The 21,962-nt window shown below is 36.9% G+C and overlaps 2 protein-coding genes across 4 annotated transcripts; one reads left to right on the top strand and one right to left on the bottom strand.

Moving 5' to 3' along the window:
* Window positions 1–322: 322 nt before the first annotated feature.
* her13 (hairy-related 13) lies at window positions 323–3,949 on the top strand. The gene is made up of 4 exons (XM_043259152.1): window positions 323–544; window positions 631–717; window positions 849–930; window positions 1,022–3,949. The coding sequence occupies exons 1-4, from the start codon at window positions 467–469 to the stop codon at window positions 1,447–1,449; spliced, it is 675 nt and encodes a 224-aa protein (XP_043115087.1). The 5' UTR covers window positions 323–466; the 3' UTR covers window positions 1,450–3,949.
* On the bottom strand, window positions 3,178–21,961 carry LOC122359034 (period circadian protein homolog 2-like). 3 transcript variants are annotated; one of them, XM_043259148.1, is made up of 23 exons: window positions 21,801–21,961; window positions 20,290–20,669; window positions 18,430–18,522; window positions 18,018–18,172; window positions 17,797–17,918; window positions 17,111–17,312; window positions 16,766–16,817; window positions 15,168–15,310; window positions 14,994–15,072; window positions 14,507–14,613; window positions 13,642–13,795; window positions 13,401–13,509; window positions 13,059–13,229; window positions 12,737–12,833; window positions 12,456–12,588; window positions 11,484–11,608; window positions 11,185–11,385; window positions 10,584–10,817; window positions 6,558–7,459; window positions 6,290–6,452; window positions 5,531–5,705; window positions 4,586–4,736; window positions 3,178–4,440 (listed from the first exon to the last, which is right to left on the bottom strand). In XM_043259148.1, exons 2-23 carry the CDS (start codon window positions 20,607–20,609, stop codon window positions 4,297–4,299), a joined length of 4,032 nt encoding a protein of 1,343 aa, XP_043115083.1. In that variant the 5' UTR covers window positions 20,610–20,669; window positions 21,801–21,961; the 3' UTR covers window positions 3,178–4,296. The 3 variants fall into 3 exon arrangements, with proteins under 3 accessions (XP_043115083.1, XP_043115082.1, XP_043115081.1); XM_043259147.1 differs by having other exon boundaries at window positions 12,456–12,591; XM_043259146.1 differs by having other exon boundaries at window positions 12,456–12,600; window positions 21,801–21,960.
* Window position 21,962: the final 1 nt, after the last annotated feature.

Below are 21,962 nucleotides of genomic sequence, written 5' to 3' on the forward strand. Positions count from 1 at the left end.
ACAGATTTCTCACGACCATATGCAAGCATGTCTTAAGTATTACTAGTATTAGTATTATTATTAGTTGATCGGTTGAACTGTAGTTGTAGGAAAGCAGCTAAGTGCCAAAAGACAATAAACCATCACACACACATGTGGAAATATGGAAGTGGAATGTAAATATACTGACATACCTAGATATAAACAAAAATAATTACATTTAAGAGCTTCGCTTGTGTGCGCTCTCTGTGACAGAGACAAAAGCGCGAGCGGTGATTGGCTAGAGCGAGCGCAGACTACAGCACGCGAATGTTTCATTCATATGTAAATTGGCTACTATAAAGCCCTCATTCTAGCCTCTCATCGATGAGCTGCCAGTCCTGTTAGGTTTCTTCACACGTGTACATTTACTGTATATTTACTCTGCTTTATTTACGAACCGAACGGCTCTGGACGGCGGAACACTGACCAAGCCATCTAGTCTAGAATGTCCCCCGCTGCTAGACTTAGAAATGGTTTCGATGTGGAGGAGGATGCGTTTTATGCCGCTAAAGGTGACAGAAAGGTAAAACCATTTTGCGTTATCTATGAATGCTTAAAATAAAAAGTCCGCGGTATGCTTAAACACCATGTTTATATCTGCTACAATAGACTCGCAAACCTATAGTCGAGAAAAAGAGGCGAGCGCGCATTAATGAAAGCCTGCAGGATCTCAGGACTCTACTTACAGATAACGATGTAAGTTTATCTCCTCTTTACTCCCTGTACCACCGACTCTTAATCAGTTGACAGATAGCCTAAATTGAGTGGCCTCGATTTGTAAATATTAACAAATATTAAAGATGTTTAGACATATTTATCTACTTCAGTTGCAGACAAAAATGGAGAATGCAGAGGTGCTTGAACTAACAGTAAAACGAGTTGAGAACATCCTACAGAACCATTCTAAGGGTAAGATGACCCCAAGCTCAGTTGCACTGCATATTCATTTAATTTGTTTCCATGAAAATTATTTGAAGCTCTTGTGTGTCTGGACTTCCAGAGGCTGAAACTGTGAACCGAGAAGCCAGTGAGAGATTCGCAGCGGGTTATATCCAGTGCATGCATGAGGTGCACACATTTGTGTCCTCATGCCCGGGCATCGACGCCACAGTGGCTGCAGAGCTACTCAACCACCTGCTAGAGTGCATGCCATTAAATGAGGATCACCTTCAGGAGATGATCATAGAGCTCATATCAGAGCCTTCCTCCTCTAGTCGACCATGGCCAACTGGAGAGGTGCTAAGTCCAGGAGGCCACAGTGTGTCTGACCTATTGTCAGAAATGTCCCCATCCCCATCCAATCTTTCTAGTGAAGACCTCTGCTCTGACCTAGAGGAGACAGAGGCAGAAACAAGTCCTGCAGCAGCTGAGGACAACCGGAACTCCTCCATCATTGCACACTCTAAGTTTATGTGGCGGCCATGGTAGAAATCTCTTGAAAGGCCTTACATCTGTATTCATGATTCCTGTTAATTCCAATTAATCCTGTAATGGAGTACGCTGGAATTCTTGAAGAAGAAAATGTCTGGATTTTATACGCACAGGGTGATACAGTGGAAAAGGACATCATCTTACAGCAAAAATTCAGTGACTTTCACATACGCCTGCTGGAAAAAAAATTCATTTGGAAACATAATGCCTCGAAGCATAAAAGCTTATTTAGAAATTAATTTCAGAATGAACTGGCTTAAGAAGTGAACTGTAATGGTGTATACTAGAGATTGAGAAATTGTTTTGTTTTAGTGAGCTGAAAGATTTGATTTGTGTATTTGTAGAGTTAAAAATATAGGAAGTCTCACTCAAAGACTGTCACATAGATAGTCCATGGCCCTATTTAGTAGTCATTAAAAAGTATGTTTTATTTTTTTAGGGAATATATATGGGATGGGATAGTAATTAACATAGATTTGAAAATATAAAATTTGTAATGAAAAGTTCACGGTCAACCCTTAAATTGGGCCAGAAGGTTCCTAGCTCCTTGGGGACGTTAGTTTGAAGACTTAGTTGTGTGTCGGAGATAATAGATTGTCTGAAGAAACAATCATTTATGGTAATAAGGAAAGCATACATGTGGTTACATTGTGGTTTGTGGTTACATATTAAATCATTACAGCTATATGGTTCATATATATGAATAGTGTGTGAATATTAACTTTTTGTCTTTCTTGATAGATTTCATATCTATATCAGTGACTTAAAGTGTCATCAGTTATTTGATCCTGTCAGGAACGATAAAATGTTATTCAAAGAATCTGGATGGATTTCAAAATCAAAGACACTAAAAGAAGAAGAATCCTTACAGTTTAGAGAATGCGCAATAAAGAGGATCAGTTTTAGCCTGTTGTTTAATATAGTTATTTACTGAATTTATTCAAATTTATCACACTTTATTTAAAACACAAATAAAGCTTATTCAACATTTGCATTATTCAGATGAATGAATAGAAATAAAAAAAGAATAATTTGAGTAGGGTGAGGGGCCAGCTAACTGTGTGCCTGTTTGAGAGAACAGATGGTGGTGAAAACCATGTGTCCATGTGACCAAGATGGAATGAAGAATGAAGAAATAATAATACATTTAACATCTCTGCCCCAAAGTGTTACAAATAACCATTAATGTAATTATAAAAATTTGAATCCTTACACCTAAACAAAGTGTCATCATGCTTTATATAGATGAATACTATACTTTTTATGAACAATATAAAGCAGTCCGGAATCATGCATTAACAATCTACCACAATCATTCTCAAAAAACTGTATATGGGTCAGTAAAAATTTTTTTAAATATTCTGAAAAATGTTTTATATAGAAAAAAGTTGCAAAATCATTTAACAGTATTTCTAAATAAAGCTCTATTCTGAATAGTATTCTTAGCTCATTCATACAGAAGGTTGCAACACCTGTACCAAAACATAAAATAATATTTAGCATTTCACTGTATTCAAAATGTATTCAGAATAAAAAGGATTGATAAGATCAAAAAAAATACTTAAAATTAATTTAAAAGGACATAATGCAATAATAATAATCAAATAATTATTAGTTCATTAATTTTATGTATGTATGCCAACATTTTACCTTAATCTCACATTTGAAACAATTTTCTAATTTAGATTTTAGGTCATGAAAAACAAAAATGCTGACATCCAAAAGTGTCGATATTATATTTTTATTATTAAAAGGTAGGAATAAAGTGACAAGTTTAATTTACTACATTTATGAAAAAAGAAAGATGAAAATACAGCCACAAACCAAATGACAAATTTGAATAAACAATTTTACAGTCGCCATAACCCTACTTTTCAGCTTGTCATACAGTCTCTTGCCTTAATACTTCACAAATCAGAAACAGATGTAGAGCCAGTTCCAATTTTTCTGCGTCAGCACTACTGGCCATAAGCGTATACTCACTGAATTTCAGATAAAAGAAAACGAGTATTTCAGGTATAGGAACAGCTTCAGACCTTTTACAGAATGCTACACATAATAAATCTAGTCTCCTCCCCTCAGAGAACTATTGCCCTGACATCTTTGTTGAATGACTGCAATGTGACTACAACATTTGTATAGCCAAAAGAAGACATGAAAGAAAAATGAAGAGAAAGGCAGATAAGTACATGGTCAAGTTTTTATGACTTACAAAAGACATCTACAAAAATATTTGTTTCCATGATTGCACATCCCTGAAGACATGCAACAAACACTTGCTGTCCTCTTAACAAAATGACACAACAGCTTATTTGGCCGGAATGGTCCCCAAATACACAGTATGGAGGCGTTTCATTTCCTGGTTTAGATTTTTTTTGTAAAATGCAATGGCCCATATACTTTTGTGTTCATAATAGGACTTTTTTTTATGATGCACTACACCTGATTCCACTCTTAGCTGGTACAAACATAGTCTGACAATTTCTGAACAAAGCATCAATACACTGAAAAAAACATTGCTGTAGCTACATATAAACAGTAGAGTGAGCTGGCAAAACTGTAAAGATGCAGAACCACAGAGTATGTTAGGTCCATGTGACAGCGGTTCCATCCAATCAGAGTTTGCACATTTATACAGCATCTTTGGGTTAATAAATCAGCTACCTGGCATACGTTTTGTTTTTACACATGTACACACACACTCACAAACACATTCATAATCTTTTAAAATGACAAAAGATATCTGAATAGATACTTTCAGACAATTTTACTTTGTGTGTACAGGAGGGATACTAAAAAGTCCTGTTGCCCTCTGCTGGCTGAGATTAGTGCAAAATTTTCAGATTATTCACTAGGTTTCTCCTCCTCTTCCTGTAAATGAGACCCTCCTCCATGTTGTACCACTTCTCCTCCCAAAATGCCCAACTCCATATCTGGCAAGTCTTCTTCTAGCGGGGCAGAGACGTCATTCTCACAGTACATACACTCCTATACAAACACATACAAAAGTCTTTTTACCATTTAGTAAACACATGCAACTATAATCATGCAACTGGCACACATGTGAACTGCACAAAAAAGAGAAAATGTTTTATTTATATATATATATAAGCCCATCCCTAGAGTAACATACCATGACATTGATTGCATTGGGTAACGCTCCTCTCCTCATCCAGGGGTGCTGATCAATCAGTTCTCGACGCTGTTCTGATGAGAAACGGGGCTGGTTCTTCTGCATGCGCCTTAAACGCTCCCTATCTTCCCCCAGAACCTTTTCCATATCCCTATCCCAAAACACCCAAACTGTTAGAACACAGCTTTTTTTTTTAAGTATAAAGTCCAAATGAAATAAAAATTCACATTATTTACACTTCTAGTCTTGTGGTGAAATTGAAAAAACTTTCAAAAAAAATATAAAAATTGAAACTGAAAAAATTATTGTCTTGGTAACAAACTTTTAACAAAATCTACAAATGTTGGTATTGTATTTATTCTCTGATTAAATCAATTTGTTTTATTCCATTCAAACCATTAGTTTGCTGCGAGAAAGATGTCAACAATGTGCACTAAAATAATTTAATTTGGAAGTAGGTCGATATCGAAGAAAAGTGATAGCAACAACTGGATCTGATTTCAGACTTTTATGTACTCACAATGTAGGGCTTTTAAAGCCTTTTCTGTATAATTTACTCACTGATTGATTAGCATTATATTCAATTGACTTCAGTTTCATTCAATTAAAACTTAAATATGTGAATAAAAGCTTATATTAAATCTGTTTATATCATGAAAATCTATTGTCTCCATTCAGAAGACTTGGATTAAATGATTTGATTCATATACAAGTCTGTTTATGATTTTTTACAAACTTTGAATATTTAGGTGGAATGGATTCTCAAATGAGGCAGAGAAATATCTAAGGATTCATAAAAAATATCTTCATTTGTGTTTTACGGATGAACATATATCTTGGAATGACTTTGAGGGTGTGTAAATGACTGAATTTTCATTCTGGGTGAACTTTACCTTTAAACACCAAATTCTCTTTTTTCCCAATACAGACAGATTAGACTCTCACCTTGATGGCACTTGATAGGTCATCATGACACAGTCATCATCATTGGCCGTAAGTCTCCAAATAGGCTCTTGAAGAACATATTTAAAACTCTCCTCCTGTTCCTTCATTATGTATTCACTCTTGTGATTGTTTTCTGAGGAGTCCACACTGCCGAAATACTTGCTTGTGTTGCTTCCTGTTCAGGAAGAAAAAATGCAAAACATCTTTAGTTTTCTGAGATGATGCTATATATATATATATATATATATATATATATATATATATATATATATATATATATATATATATATATATATATATATCTGCTTCCTATGCATCGTATCTTAAAATCTTTTTTTTAAATAATCATTCAATTCAAAATATAATGAAATCTAAAGCATTGATCAGTAGCTGACGCCCTCTGGAGGTCAATCATCTAGTTAAATTATTATAACTAACCACTTGCGGTGCACATTATTAAATACAAAAGTGTCATGTCACTGTAATATGGTCAACAATTTTGGAAATACCTATACTTTAAATTAAACTAAAGGTGAATTTGTCATTAGCATAAAGTAAAGAAATCTACCCTCAAGTATTTTATGGATTAAAATATCCTAAGAGACAACAACATAAAAATGGTAGCTGAGACTGGCAACTTTCAATCTAGTAGTCTGTTGTTTGCAATTCCTTACATAAGACAGGATTACACTGCGTGTGTTAAGTATTTTTTTATTATTAATACGTTTATGTTAATGTGAAGCATTAGCTTGCAGTGACCTGTTCCACTGTTAGAGGTGTTGCAGTCATTGGAAGTGGAGCCAGTGGATGCTGACATGGCAGAGCCCATGCCAGAATGAGAGTCTTCCTGCAACAACAGGTCCAACACGCTGCTGGATGAGGAGTGATCACCACAGAGGTCACCGTTACCTGAACAACATGCCTGGAAGAATAACCAGAGAAAATCAGGCGAAAGATGGAATTCATCAAGTTCATTATTTGCAAGGTGTACATGTTCAAAATTGTTCATATGTTTGTAGCCCTTCACCTGCTGTAGGTCATCCATTGCAGAAGCACTTTTAATGGAGGTGTTGTTTTTGTCCACTACTAAACTGCAATTACCCTGGGTGCTGGACTGGGGTGCTGCAGTATGAGAGTCCTGCTTTTCCTCCATCTGAAGCAGGTCCAACTGCAGTGGAGAACTACAGCGAGACTCAAACAGTGGGGGGGACTGAGGGGGTGGCAAAGGTGAAGGACACTCTGTGGACTCAATGGCAGAGTGTTTGGGGCCAGGTGTCATTCCATACTGAAAATGTGTCTGGGGTGTAAATGCTTGCTGCTGGGAAGTAAAGGATGTGTGGGTCTGAAAGCACCGGTGAGTACTGCAGCCTTGAGTGTTTTGAAGATGCTGCGTGCTGCTGTAGGCTTGTTGTGGCTGAAATCCATGTTGGCTGGTGTAGGCTTGCTGGGGCTGAAAGGGCTGCTGGCCATTGTAGGCTTGCTGAGTCTGAAAAAGTGTACTGTAAGCTTGCTGAGTAGGTGCTGTACCTATCTGTGGCAACATAAAACCAGGCAAAACAAACGCTACAACTGGTGTGACTAATGATGTAGGATATGAAGCTGTAGAGGGTGTGGCCTGAGTGTTCTGGGAATCTGCTACTCCCGTAGGGGCTTGGGGTGGGGCAACAGAGGGAACTACAGGGTAGAGAGGATATCCTGGGACCACAGCTGGAAATGGAACTGAAAGGCCAGACTGCGACGTCTCAGAGGGGGACCAAGATGTCTGGTTTAAACCCTGCAGGGGTGGGAGAGGTCTGTGCTGAGATGCAGCATTGTCTGATGAATCAGGATGTTTTGTGCGAGCTTTTTTCGACTTTTTGGTGCGCCAGCTTTTCTTGGTGGTGGCCTCTGTAACAGGGACACCTGCTACTGCTTTGGATCCACAAGCTCCTGAAGCCACCAATGGGACAGTTAAAGAGAGAGAGAAAGACACAGGAAAATTAGTGTATTGTAAAGAGAATTCCATGGACTAGTTAAAAAAATTTGAGACTGTAAGGTGCCACCACATGTCATTTTATGATACAGAAATGTGCCCCCATTTTATGTCATTACATCATCAGTGCATAGACGATTGGAAATGTAGAGGGGATCATACAAAACTGGGATTGGGAATGGGAATACCTGAATTTACCTATTTACTGAAAAAAAAAAAATCTACCAGAATTTACTCAGCGATTTATCAGCTCTGATACAAGCTCAAGTCCATTCAATTAAAATTTTAATATGTGAAAAAAAGCCTATGTTAAATATGTTTATCATATGAATCAATCGTCTCCTTTCTGAACCACTGGATTCATATGGAGTACTTAAATTTTTTTCTTAAAAGAACTAATGTTTGAATGTTTAGGTGGAATGGACTTTTAACTGAGGGACAGAAATATCCCTTTATATCACACTAACTGTCCACTCTCTGTTACTCACACTCTCTCTTTCTGTCCCTTACTCTTTCTTAGTGAGATTTTTGTTTGCACAAAGAGTCTGACAACAGCCAGTACTCCACAGATCTGATCTCATAATCATCCAGTCTGTCTGGAATGCCACGAAGGAACAGAAAACAAAAACAGAGACAGACTAAATACAGAAGATTTAAAAGCTACAACCTTCAAGTTTAAAATAGCTTTTGTCCTATGTACTCTACACTAGCACAGTTCCCTTTCAGTCAGTCACTGTGATGTTACATCATTTGACTAACTTCATGGGGTCCTGCCTGGGAACCCAATCACCTCCCACTCCAAGCCACTTCCCCGTACATACGGATATATAAGATGGCAGCATGCAACCACTTTTTCAGATTTCTTGCTTCTGGAGCAATGGATAAGAAGAAATGCTGAGCTGTAGGAGATTTTCAGCTGTGAGTTCTTCTTGCAATTCAGTGGAAAACATTGCTCTGGGCCTGCATGCTGTGTGCTGCAGTCTTCTCCTGGACAAACCAGCTAAAAGAGCAATTTCCTACAGCTGCAAGGTCATTGAAAGTGTCTCCTGAGATGTCTTTCTGCCCATGCTTCTGGGTGTTTCCTCACCTCCTATAACAGACACGATCGCTGTCTCACATGCTTGGGCCGTAAACATGCTGAGGCAGCGTTCATGGATGGTTTATACTCACTTTGTGAGTGCGAGCCCATGGCATTGCTAAGGTTGCGGCTCTCATTTATTATGTGGCTCACTGCTACCCGGCCCAGTTAGTCGGGTTGTAAAGTCTCCACAGCTATGCTGGCTGGGCCGACTCCTACCAGCATTGCCTCATGGAACTCCAGAGAGCTGATGCCGGTCAGTCCTCCAGTGTCACTTTTAGGGCTCCAGAAGAGGATAAGACGTATATTGCTGCATCAGAGCTGACAAGGATGCTGAACAGCCATGGTCTGCCCCACCCCACCCTAGTGCCTTTCTTCCAGGAGGTGCAAGAAGATTCTTCACTCCTAACTACCCTCAACGGTGGGGCGGCCAGGGGGTACACTGACATTCCCCAGGTGGAGCATGCAACTGCAGTGCATTTATACCTGCCAAACGCTACCACCTGGAGGAATTGTCCATGCCTCCCACCTAAAGCCTGTAAGCTGTCATCACCTCTCACTGCCAAAGCTTACAGTGCTGCCAGCCAGACGCAGCTTCTACACTTGCTATGCCCCAGAGAATATCTAAGGGGGTGACCCACAATGAGGACATCAAGCAACTGCTCCCCCACCCTTGGGGGAGGGCAGAGGGCTTTTTCCATTGCTGTACCCACCCCTTTAATAAAAGAGAAAATTTCCACTTCTCTAAGCTTTGCTCACCAGGTACGGGTTGTGACACACTGCTTCCTCACACTTTGACTCGGGGCGAAATATCACCACTGGGGGTCCAGGAGGAACAGGTAAGTGGTATTTTTGGCAGCCTGTCTCTACCTTGAGGCACGCTGCTTCCCCGGTTGAGTCACCCATCTTCCCATGGCTGCCCCTCCGCAAGTACGTCGCTGAACATTCCTTTGATCCCGCTTGTACATGGGCTGGTGGTCTGGTTAGTGCTACCCAGTCTGTTTCGCTGACTGATCCAGACGGTACAACACAATTCAGTTATATGCTTGGCATGAAAATTCAACTCAATGATTTTCATTGGCCTTTTCTTCCATGCTCAGAGGTGATTGGATTCCTAGACAGGACCCCATGACGTCAGTCAAATGATGTTATATGTCTTAATTTCCTCATTCAAGAACAGGGGTTACACAAGTAACTGAGACATTTTTTTTAGGTAGCTTTGAAAGTAGGCTTCTTTCAAAGTTCTTCTGTATAAGACTTTGCCACTTCTGAGTCTTCATGTCATTCCAGACAAACTGGATGATGGTAAGACTCTTTTTTAGAATGTAACTGTATTATTACAGTCAATGGCAAAATGAAAGTGTGGAAATGTAAACTGATATTTTCTGACATACTACAGGAAAATATAGAAATAATTGAATAGAGATATGGACAAAATAACTGAATAGAAACATGTAAGAAAAAAAAAGGATAATTTTGTTAAAATTGAGATTTATTTATATATATCTGAACAAATATGGACCATGATCTTTACTTAATATCCTAATGATCTTTGGCATAAAATAAAAATTCTGAGATGAAATACAATGTGTTGTTAGTTATTGCTACAAATATACCCCTGCTGCTTATGACTGGCTTTGTGGTCCATGGTCACATATATTTAGGGTTATAAATATATGGGCCAGTTGGATTTGTGTTATTTAGATTTATGAAAATGCATTTATTTTATCACAATTACAGTAATTCTGTTTTCTATTTTAATAAATACTGTACAATTCTTAATAATCCTTAAATAAATATCTTTGATGAATAGAATTTTCAAAAGCATAGCATTTATTTGAATTAGAAATGTTGCATTATATAGTATATGAAACAGTACAGTCATAATCAATTAAAAAGCTGTTTGTCATGAGCAGTAAGTATTCACAATGTGGATCCAGATTTGTTTTATTACTGCTGTTGATAGCATGCATCAGCTCTATGTGTTTCTAATGTTTACATACCCTCAGCAGCCTGTCCTCGGTTTCTTTGTGTGCTAGGTGGGCAATCCTTCTGAAGGGCTTGAGCATTCCGAAGTTCCCTACACCGACTTAAAAATGCTTGCTCTTCTTTTTGTGTGTGCGCTGCCAGCACCTGTTTTGTAAGTCCCAGTTTCTTATAGGCTTCCTGCTCCACTGTGGGTGGGGAAATCACAGGTGCAGAAGGGGCTGGGCTTTCTGCAGCATCCTCAATGATCTCTGTATGTAACAGTTAAATGACATAGGAATCACAATTTTAATTTAATCTTCCTCTTGAATCAACACCTGGATGGTTCTGATGCCCATCAGTATTATGGAAAGAACACTAGTTGTTCCCTACATCACTGATATCAACTCATGTTGATATCAACTAGGGATGTTGATTTAAAACATTAACTGAGTGTGATTAATAATAATAATAATAATAATAATAAAAAAAAAACACACTAAATTAATTATGCATATATCCTACACCAGAATATTTTTACCATGTATGCATCATGATAGTCAGCTATATGACTTTAAAATTTAAGATATGAAGAAGCTCTGTTTTTTGTGATAATGTGTGTGATTTGTGAGTCAGTACCTGATTCTGGTTGCGTTTTTTTGTCTCCCACATGTACAATTGTGCTGCTGTAGGAACACTGAGAAACTACACTGTCTGCTTTGCTGGCTAGGTCCAAGGGAGATAAAGGCCCTCCAACAACACGACCTGGGACAGACCCTGGCGGAGACTTTTCATTGGACTTTATAGATATTGAAGATGGTGCTTCCATACCTAGGGAATCTAAAAATACATACAATATAATTGCAAACAGGAAATGAAAGAACCATCTTTTTGGGTATCTATCTAAACATTGCCCTCTAGGAGCTGTTAAAAATTACCATCAGTTTGCTGTAGACTGGCATCAGAGGCTTTCTTGTCATCATCTGAATTTGAGGAGGTGGTGTTTGAGGAGAACTGATACTTTCGTTTTACTGTGTTCGGGACATTGCAGCTCTCCAAATATCTGTGAGATACACAATTCAATAATGCATACATATTCGAATAATACCATGCTTATATCCGACTTATGATTGGACACTAAGTGATTAATCTATTCACAATTGAAATCAAATATTTTTCATGCTACTAGCAACACATTGCTACTGAGTTGAATTGAATTTGAAAATGCAGTGATTGACAGTGATAACCATGGCAATGTACAAAACAAAAAATTTGGTAATTTATAACTGAATAAATCTGTGTATTAATACTCTGCCACAATATTTTTTTTGTTTTGTTTAGTTTTTTCTTCATTTTTGCAACAACCACAAAGATCAAACATTTTGTATAATTTTTCATGTTTTTATATGTAGCTTTATGTAAACCTGATTCATTTCCTATTTGTGTTAATAACAGTAAGGTGATCCTATGATTTAATAAGTGCTGATTTTACACAATTGGTATGTACTCTATTCTGAATCAGGGGCTTCATTTCTAAAACATGCGTAGAGATCAGATTTAATCATAGAGTGCGTGCGCTTAAATCCACGGCAACACTTATATATTGACGTGGAAAAGTGCTTAGGGTCATGTCAGGGTCTGAGCAGATGTACGTAACTTTATTGTCGGAGTATTGCAGATTTTTGAATATTTTCACTAACTTATTTGGTGGATATAATAATATTAATTAGAGGTTGTTTACAAGCAGATAGCTAACGCATATCTAAGAAAAAAATTATAAATTATTATAAATTTAGGATGATTTCTGTCAAACATTTCATAAATGAGGCCCTATTTGTTTTTCTTAGGGAGCAAAAAAGTGCAAATGAAAAAAAAAAAGATCAAGATCACACACACACACACACACACACCTGATGACACTGTCCAGACAGCTGATTTGCTGGTATGAGTACATTGTATGGTCCTTGAGTTCCTCCATTGTTGCAGGTCCATCTCTAACCAGCAGTGCAGAGTCTTTCTGCTTTACAACAGGAGACCGGAACCCTGCTAAAGACACTTGTGTAAATACACAAATATACAATCACATTAGTACATTGACTGCATTATATGACATACTAATTTATATGTAACAGTGACATACCCTGATGTACTATAAATGCAAACTAACATAAACATAAACGCATATACTTACTGTCCAAAAACTTTTTCTGTTCTGCTTTGGAAAAAGAACTTTGCTGTTCCTGAGCTTTCATCATGTGAACCCCTTTACAAATCTCCTGAAATGACCTCTGAAAAAATTAATCATTGTTTTATATTAATACAATTGTCTTTATTAAATGGTTTTAGCACTTTCAAGTTCCTAATAACACCCCGCTATAATAAACATGCTAAATGAAAAATTTGACAAATCATAAATGACATAAAGCAGATGGTTCTTACATAAAAAATACATATATTTTGTAATTGAGTACAAGTTCGGGAATAAGTATGTGCATGTTGAGAAGGAGAATTACCGGTTTCATTTTGCCCTCCTCCTTTTTGGTATTTCCACTGATCCTGTTCCCATTGTTTGCTGTGTTTCCATTTCCATTACTGTCACTAGAGGATGCTATGCTCAGCAGGTGCTCATGAGAACCATTGCTGCCATGACTGCCGTAACCACTTGACCCCATACTATGGACTGGCTACAAGACAGAAACTTTCACAGTCTATTCCATTGTTAATTACAAATTCCACATTATGCTAAAGAGTATTTGTGGATAATGTGAGGCCATCTGGGGAACGTTAAACCTGATCAAATTTTACATTGTCCAGTGTGCATGTGTTTTTGTATCTGCATAATATGAATATTTCACCTGTAAAAGCAGTCTGTGAATCTGTTCAGTAATTTCCTGTATATCTGAATCCATAACCTTTTCATCTGTAAAGGCCGGAGCTGAAAACACATCCTCATTCATCGGGCCCCTGTACAAAAACCACAAATCAAAAAGTAATCAAAAAATCAAAAAGATATCACAAAATAAAAATGTGTATTATATCGACCTTTATTTACATATAAAAGACCATTAGCAATATATACATAAGGTGAAAACTCACATGCGCACTTTGTGTCGTCCAATCACAAAAGACACTTTGCGGCTCCAAGGGTTCACAAAGCTACACCAGCTTGTATCAAGTGTAACATATTCTCCATTTCTCACACAGAATCGGATGGAGGAGTGATCAATTGGCTGTCCAACATACTGCAGAACTGTAGCAGAGAGACAGAGACAATTAGGAAAGCAAGGACAATATTGGATGTGATTTGCTGAGGGTAGGGTAATTCCAATTAAGGGGCTGTTCTAGGACTTCATCTTTAGGGGGGCTTAGCCCTCAGAGATACAAATTACCCAAATAAACTGTATTGTATTGTGCTTATGATAACCGTAACTGTATAACTGTATAATAAAAAAGATACAGAAGTTATTTAAGATGAGCAAGTGAGTCCCATTGAGATCCGTTATACTGACACACATCCAATATTTTATTAACTGTTTATGTTTGACCACATTAAGACTGATAAATGATGGAATCAGCAATGACCTGATGTTCAGACCTGATCATTTTGATTATAGTTTTAGAGGGGGCTGAAGCCCTACCTAAAAAGGGTCCAGAATCACCCCTGTTCCAGTTATTGTTTGTTAGCGAATCCTCTTTTTTTTTTTTTTAATTTTTGTCATGTGTAGCACAAATTCAATATAAAGTAAATTTAAGATAAAGCTGAATACTATCAATAAAGGTATTATTCAGCTTTATCTTAAATTTACTTTATATTGAATTTGTGCTACACATGACAAAAATTTTGTAAAAAAAAAAAAAAAAAAAGAGGATTCGCTGCCCCCTAATGGAAAGCCGGGAAGAACATTTGAATAAAATAAACCATTCTCATCAATTGTGTTTTTGTATGAATTCATATCCTTACTTTTCCGGTGCACTGCCAACATTATAGGTCTGTCACTGGGATGCAGATGTAACAGAAGAGGTGTCCCAATCAAGTCCTGAGGCAGGAATCCTAACAAAGGCACGGCCCTGCAAAGCATGCAAGTATTAATACGCTTTTAGATTATATTATTCAGATTCAGTTTGTCTTTTAAAGTATATTTTTTTATAATAAGAGATATTTCAAAATAAATGTCAGTGGGGAGGGTTTGAAAGTTTTGGTGCACTAGGTAGCTATTGTCTGTTACACTCTGGACTCTTTTGAAGTAATTTACTTGAGTTCTTATCCTTGACAATGGCAGAAAACCAATATAGCATTAAATGACATATAAGAAACTGAGCCAGTATAAGGCTTATAAAACACACATGCTTTATCCAAATGAAATGAATCTTAAGTCTGCTCAGATAGTGCAAACTCAATCTTATTTCTTCAGTCTTAAATAACACTTAAAAAACTCATAGACACAAACCTTTCATCAACATCTTGAAACACACAGTTTGGCGTGTGTGTTGTGGTAAAGATTCTCTTATCAGGTGGAATTCTTGGTGCTGCAAATAAAAAAATAAACATCAAAAGACACACTAATTATCATAATAGTTTGAAAGCTAAACACTTGAAGGCAATAGCATCTGTGTGTGATTACCTTCATATCCAGAGTGAACTCTCTCAGCCAATATGAGGCAGCAGAAATGTTCCTCAGAGAGCTCTGAGTCTTGAACCTTCATCAAATATGGGGTCATCCTGAATGGGTAATACTGCAGATCTCCTTCCTTCTCTTTACCACCACTACACACACAAACAAAAAAAACACATTTTAAAGATAATATAAAATCCAGTTTACTAGTTACTAAATACTTCAAAAAAAGCCAATTTGAAGCTCCAGGCAGAAGTAATAAACTAGCTATCCAATTATACTTGAATGTTCCCTTTTGTACAGTCTACTCGTTGCATATAACACATTGGGGAAATCTCCTGTTTTACTATTGTACTATTTTACTCTGTACTTGTACGTTTGTGTAGCTGGACAAACCAATGGTACTTTAGCCACCAGAAATGGCTAAACCAACTACTATGTAAGTCGAAGACGAAACTCCACATACAAATGTTGCACCCATGTAAAGGCTGCCGACAACACTGCAGACGACAACACTACAATATTTCACAACTTGAGTCTTGAATGGTCAGCTCCAAAAGAGCCCACCCAGGGCTTATTGAACGAGTGGTATCTGCTGGGAACCTGTCAATAGTCCTCTCATTAGGGGTCCGCCCAGTTCGTGCTGCAGTTCACAAGAGCTCAACAAGATGCGGCATACCACTACTGCCTGGTTTAACCCTCTGACTTCTTTTGATGGTGCTGACAGCACAGCACAGAAGAACAGACCATAGCTGTGTCAAAGCTGTAGGCTAAGTTGAGCAGTGGGTTTAGGCCACACTCTCTTTACAGCATGGCTTCACGCCTCCTTCTATGGGAACTATAGCTCTAGGAAAATGAACTCTACATCCTCAAATGGGTCTGAAAAACTGGGTTGTCTTCAGGAAGGTCAACAAAGCTGCTGCTATCCGGCATAAGTGCATTTACATATTTTCTGAGCCAAAAATATAATGTGAAACCTATAAAAAAGGCTTTAAAAAGCACTTGGTGTCATAGTTTCATTACTTCAAAGTGTCACAGTGACTGCCTTTTTGCAGGAAAGGACCTGTCATAGATTAATCAGTGAGAAGATGGCATGAAGCAACACATGGTTAACTTGAGCACACATCAGCACACATCCGCATAAACAGATCCTGATGAGGGGCCAAGTTCATGGGATTTTGTCCACAGAATGATAAGTGCCATCAAGATCTTGAAAAGATAATTGTATTACTTAACACTTCAATATTTAACTTCAGCACTGAAATCTATGCATACAGTGCTGGACAGGTTTTCTTGTATGCAAAACAAGTAAAGGACTTCCTTAGCTTATTACCATTACTGGTTTGTGCAGCTACACAAATGTGGACAAAAATTAGGCTTCGGTACAGACTACAATAGTTGTTTTTCCCAGTGCTTCATTCATAATGCACAGGGAACCAAGGTTACGTATCAGACAGTCAACAGCCAATAACTATTTCAAATGTAGTACACTATGCTTACATGTGTAATATAGCTACAAAATAAATGGAAGTTATGAACACTTAACATAAATTTGTATAACAGTAACATAAATTAGTATAATAGTGCTTGATTCAAGTCTGTCTGACCTGATGCGACAGAAGAAGGATTTCTCTTGCATGAACTCAGTTGATGATGACTCTGAAAATGAATGCAAGATGTAGAGAGATTAGTAGAGCAAATAAATAAACCTCACTCAATCTGTTCCCTGAATAACCATTCACTGTATGGAGCCAAATTGTTTAAACAGATTTTTTGAATAAAGCTTTGCACTTGGATCTGCACGTCTCTCATCTTGTCTGCCATGTTACAATATACAGAATTTCAGGTATCGGAACTGGATCTGTATATTTTTCAGATTTTTTTGAATGGGAGTATGTGAGTAGTTGATTTATGTTTAAATAAATTAGTTCACTGCACATTAGTAGACTGACCTGTTCCGGTGCACATGCTCCAAGATGGAAGTCTGTAGGGTGTAGTAAAACTGTAGAACACACTGACATCGCGAGGTGTCAGAAACTCCACAAATTTTCTGTCTTTGAACTCATCTTTTCTGCAGTTCAAGATCCCTGCAGCCTGTTCCGAAATGTACACAATCTTTCCTGTAATTAGGGACACTGCAACTGCAAAAATATCCTGCAGACACAAAAACATCAAACATTTTTAAATATTTATGTTCCTACGTCATTAATGAGGCCAAGAACTAATCTATGTATAACCTATGCACACACACACACATATAAATGTATGTGTGTGTGTGTGTATATACAATTGCAATCAAAATTATTCTCAACCCCCTTGCAAGACACTGCAGTGAACAAAATTGTTTTTTAACTATAATAATTACTCACATTATTGACTGTTACTTACATGTTGTTACTTGAAATACCACAAAAAATTTGAATGATATTTAAATCAAAAGACTGCACTCAAGAACCCCAAATCTACTTAGGTCATTTTACATTTTATACAGCTGATTGGTGATGAACATAATGCAGGGCTACAGCTGTGAAGTAGTGTACAGATCCATATTATATGACAATCACATGACTTGTTTTCAGGAACAAGGAACACTATAATTTAAAGGCAGTTGAAAGCTGTGTTTGTATGTACTACTTACAGCATTTTTTAGGGTATATTCTGAGGTAATACTGTTGATTTCTTCAATAGTATATGAGGACACGTCCAGACCTGAGGGCTGACTGTCATTGATCATAAGCATCTGATAGTACTCTTCGTTGGCTGTAAAAACAGAGAAAAAAATTCAAGGCTTGTGCAAGGCAATATTAACAAATAAAAATATATAAAACAGCATAAATTATTTTTGTTATTGTGCCTGACCTTTGACTTGTTTGACACAGCGCAGGGCATATCTGAGGGTGTGAAGTGTGCTTGCCCGGCCCTTGTTGCGTTTGTCAGGAGGGAGGTGATATTTCAGCTCTTTTAAGGTCTTAAAAAGCTCCTTCTGTGTCTTAGCTTTTGCTGACTGTTCACTACTGCAGAGAACAGGCATACAAAATGATACTACTATTAATCCTATTGTACCTACTGTATTTCTTAAACGGGGTCACTGCATGTTTCAGAATGTAAAACATTCTCTAAATTGGTGGTTTGCAAACCTGTCCTGAAGGCACCCCTGCTCTGTAAATTTTGCATGTCTCCAGGACAGGTTTGAAAACCACAGAATCAACACTCAATCACTATTATGGCTGTATTATGTATTATGGCTATTTAATGCCTGTGGTTGTGTTACCTGCAGCCGCTGGTTGATGGGTTGTCTTGCTCTGAACTGACTAAGCTGAATGCATTGTTGCTACTGGGAGGGGAAAGACTTTGAGAGTTTGAGCTGCAGAGTAAAAATAAGAGGTGAAGAGAAAGACAAATAGAATTAAACAGGCATAAAATGACTGAACAAGAGACATTATTATAAAGACTTTACTTAAAGTTTTATTTTATATTAGGCTCCCTGTCTTGGCAGGTTCTAATATAGTGCTTATTAATGCTTTTTTTTTAAGAAATATACAAGTTTAATTTTAGTAGCAATTTCAATAAATGTTAGTCTTAAAAGTCATAAATTGTTTGCAAAGACAGCCTTTTAAGCCAAAGTGTCTAAAAAAGGTTTTGATCACATATATATTTTATTATTTTAATAACATGATGAACATGATGAGTCCAGCATAGCAGCCAGAAAGAACTAAGGATTTTATTCTGTACTCAAACGGATTATTGCTTTACAACCTAGTGTAATTAAACTTGTATGATGCATAATATAATAATAATAATAATAATAATAATAATAACAACAACACAATTTTATTCATTTTAATTTAATTTATTAATTATTATTATTATTAGGTATTTGTTAGTGTTTTTTTCTTCTTCTTCTAGTTGAGTATAAGGCAGCTAATTAAATCATATGATAAAAAGTTGCAAACATATTTATACTAATTACTTTTGAATCATAAGGACTTTTTCCCTTTTTTCTGTTGCTCTGATTTACCTCAAAAATCAAATCATATCATTTTAGACCATGCCAATACAAAGTTATGGAATTAAAGTTAATTAGTCAAATCACTGTCAAATAACATGTGAATGAACGACTAAAGAGAATGCCAAAATGGATGTGAGGTTATATTGCTGCAATGTTTTAGCATATTCAAACCAAACTTGGTGTGTCTGCACAGCACCACCTAGTGGTCAGGATATATTAAAGATAGCCTTTTGCTTATAACTTGTGAATGGTCTGGTCAGAAAACATGAGAGGTCTTGTTTATTCAACAGTTTAGCTTCAAATCATCAACAGGTTACTAATTACTAATTTTTTTTTAGTTGGCCTGATGTTCTCTGCCATATAGTACTTATCGATAGTTTCTCATTTTTGCCTATGTTCTGCTTGGCCCTTTAATTACTGCTTGCAGCTGTTTAGTTCTCACTGTTTTTCTCAGTCATGCTATTGTTCTGAATATACCTGGCCACAGCAGCATCATAGGGCTTTTCATTTAACACACTAATTTCATGCAAGTAATTATGGGGAATTTAAATTACTAATGCATATAAAACATCAACCATTGCATGCAGTTGCCGATGAACATGATGCTGGACAATTACTGATTAGAATACAGTCATATGCCCCTAAAATTCAAGACATGAAAGCAAAAAAAACCCCAACTTTTTCTTTTCTTTTTTTTATATTTGTCTTATATCCATATGATAACGCTTAGCAATACCACTTGAGCAAGTATGCTGTTTTTTAAACAAATATCTGTAACACAATGTATACTGTGAAATGGATCAAAATTTTTGTTCAAAACTGTCCTAAAACCAAAACAATACTTGTTCTTTTCTTAGGACTTTTTTTGATCTAGGCTGCTTGAAATGTTGACTGTATATATATATATATTGCAATGTGATATTGACTGTTGTTCATAGAAATGCTGCATATCAGACTGTTCATTCAGGTAACTTAAACTTAAACTAAATTAAAAGTACATTCATGTCCCTCTTATCACACCACTGACTCACACTCTCAATTAATACGAATGCAACTGGTTCCATCTTGCATCTCAATCAATTTTTTATGTTACACATTGATACACATCTTGTATTCCCTCACCTCTTGTTACTCCCTGATGATGCCATTATTGCAGAATCTTTTCCATTTCCACTGGAACTCCCCACAGACTCATTTCCATGCGATTCATTACTGTGATACTCGTTACTGTGAGATTCTGTGCCACTTCCACTAGAGCCACTTCCGCCCATCTCCATGTCCTCATGCATCTGTGTTTGAGGCCTCGGAGAACTGGGTGGGTCGTGACTGCTGTCACTCCCCTCAGAGGCCCCGTCCATGTGGTGCAGATGAGACATAGAGCCACACAGGGACTCAGATTCACCCCTGTACAGGTAGGGCTTTGGCTCTGTCTCACCTGACATAGACAAGGTCAAGCTTTACATTTCAGGTCAAAGGTCCCCTGACCCAATTGCATGTTGTAGCTGTGAAAACAAACGGTAAGATAAGATAAATGCATTAATAGTTGTTATAATTATTTTTGAGTCTCTAATAAAAAATGTTTAATGTTCAAAAACATCAATTTCTCAGCCTCCAATAGTTATTATACTAGTTACTATAATACTATTGGAGATTATTATTATCATTATTACATTTATTATTGTTTATATTGATATATAAAAACCTTAGATTGCTGGTTAAGCATCTATAATATTATACAACAACTGAAAGTCACATTGGAAATGCATTTGGATGCACACACCGGACTAATATTTCTGATATTTGCTTGAAATAGTTCTAAATTACAAAATAGCATTTTTCAGGGCACTCACTACGAATTTTATTTAACAAAATACATATATTTAACCCTAAACAAACATTAAACTTAATTTCATATTATTAGCTGTTCTGCTGAAAAAAAATAAAACATAATACATAATACACAAGTCCAATAGATATAGTTCAAGATCAATCAAAACTTATAGGGCCGACAAAAAACAAGCCTGCAGTTATATATTTTCTTCGTGACTTGTTGACGCATTATTTTGATGTGCATATTTGTACTTTTTGCCGTAGGAATGTAAGACGTTCTGTGTAAAAACATTAGTTTCTTGCAAGAGTTGGTCTTTGTCTTTCAGGGAGATTTTTAACATGTACCGAGGGATTACATTAAAACTATTATTTTTAGTACACATATAATGGCGTTGAATACCAGCCATGAAAACATTAGCACTCTAAATATGGTTTTATGTATTTAAATTGTTGTTTTATTTTAAGACTAAACCCCCACCCAGCCACCTCTTTAAGCTCACACACGTTGACCTGCAATGCACTGCACGGTACACTGACACAGTTATGTAAAAAGTCGTGCTACCACCGATATAGTTCGTTTTATGGTCTTCTTAATTGACAGAAAGGTTGTAATAAGAAAAGCCCACACATAATATTGTATTTATAATGTATTATAATAATTACAACTCTAAAAATATAGGAATACAATACAAAACAGAACGACAAGAAAATTTCCGCGCATGCGCGGTACGCGGCAGGTTATGCAACATATTTTTTTTATTTAAACTAACAGTGAAAATATGAAGAGGTTTAATGTCACAAACCAGCAAAAGGACGCTTGATTCCCGGTCCAGGTCTTTGGTGATATCACCGTTGTCCCGACGTACTTTTGTCACAGCGTGGCACGTATAAATCCTGGCATAGGCTACTGTACAATACTCCACCGGTCCCTATTACAGCTGAAAGCAGTGGCTCACTCGCTGACC

This window comes from Puntigrus tetrazona, chromosome 15 (assembly GCF_018831695.1).
Source record: "Puntigrus tetrazona isolate hp1 chromosome 15, ASM1883169v1, whole genome shotgun sequence".
Classification (NCBI taxonomy): Eukaryota; Metazoa; Chordata; class Actinopteri; order Cypriniformes; family Cyprinidae; genus Puntigrus; species Puntigrus tetrazona.

Excerpts from the sequence above, each read along its gene's own strand:
- her13 (XM_043259152.1), top strand. The coding sequence starts at position 467 with ATGTCCCCCGCTGCTAGACTTAGAAATGGTTTCGATGTGGAGGAGGAT. Across the intron at positions 718-848 it reads CTCTACTTACAGATAACGAT|TTGCAGACAAAAATGGAGAA; the intron begins GTAAGTTTATCT and ends TATCTACTTCAG. Across the intron at positions 931-1,021 it reads CCTACAGAACCATTCTAAGG|AGGCTGAAACTGTGAACCGA; the intron begins GTAAGATGACCC and ends CTGGACTTCCAG.
- LOC122359034 (XM_043259146.1), bottom strand. The coding sequence starts at position 20,609 with ATGTCAGGTGAGACAGAGCCAAAGCCCTACCTGTACAGGGGTGAATCT. Across the intron at positions 14,614-14,993 it reads TTTCAAGATGTTGATGAAAG|GGCCGTGCCTTTGTTAGGAT; the intron begins GTTTGTGTCTAT and ends CATGCTTTGCAG. Across the intron at positions 13,796-14,506 it reads GTTGGCAGTGCACCGGAAAA|TTCTGCAGTATGTTGGACAG; the intron begins GTAAGGATATGA and ends TCTCTGCTACAG.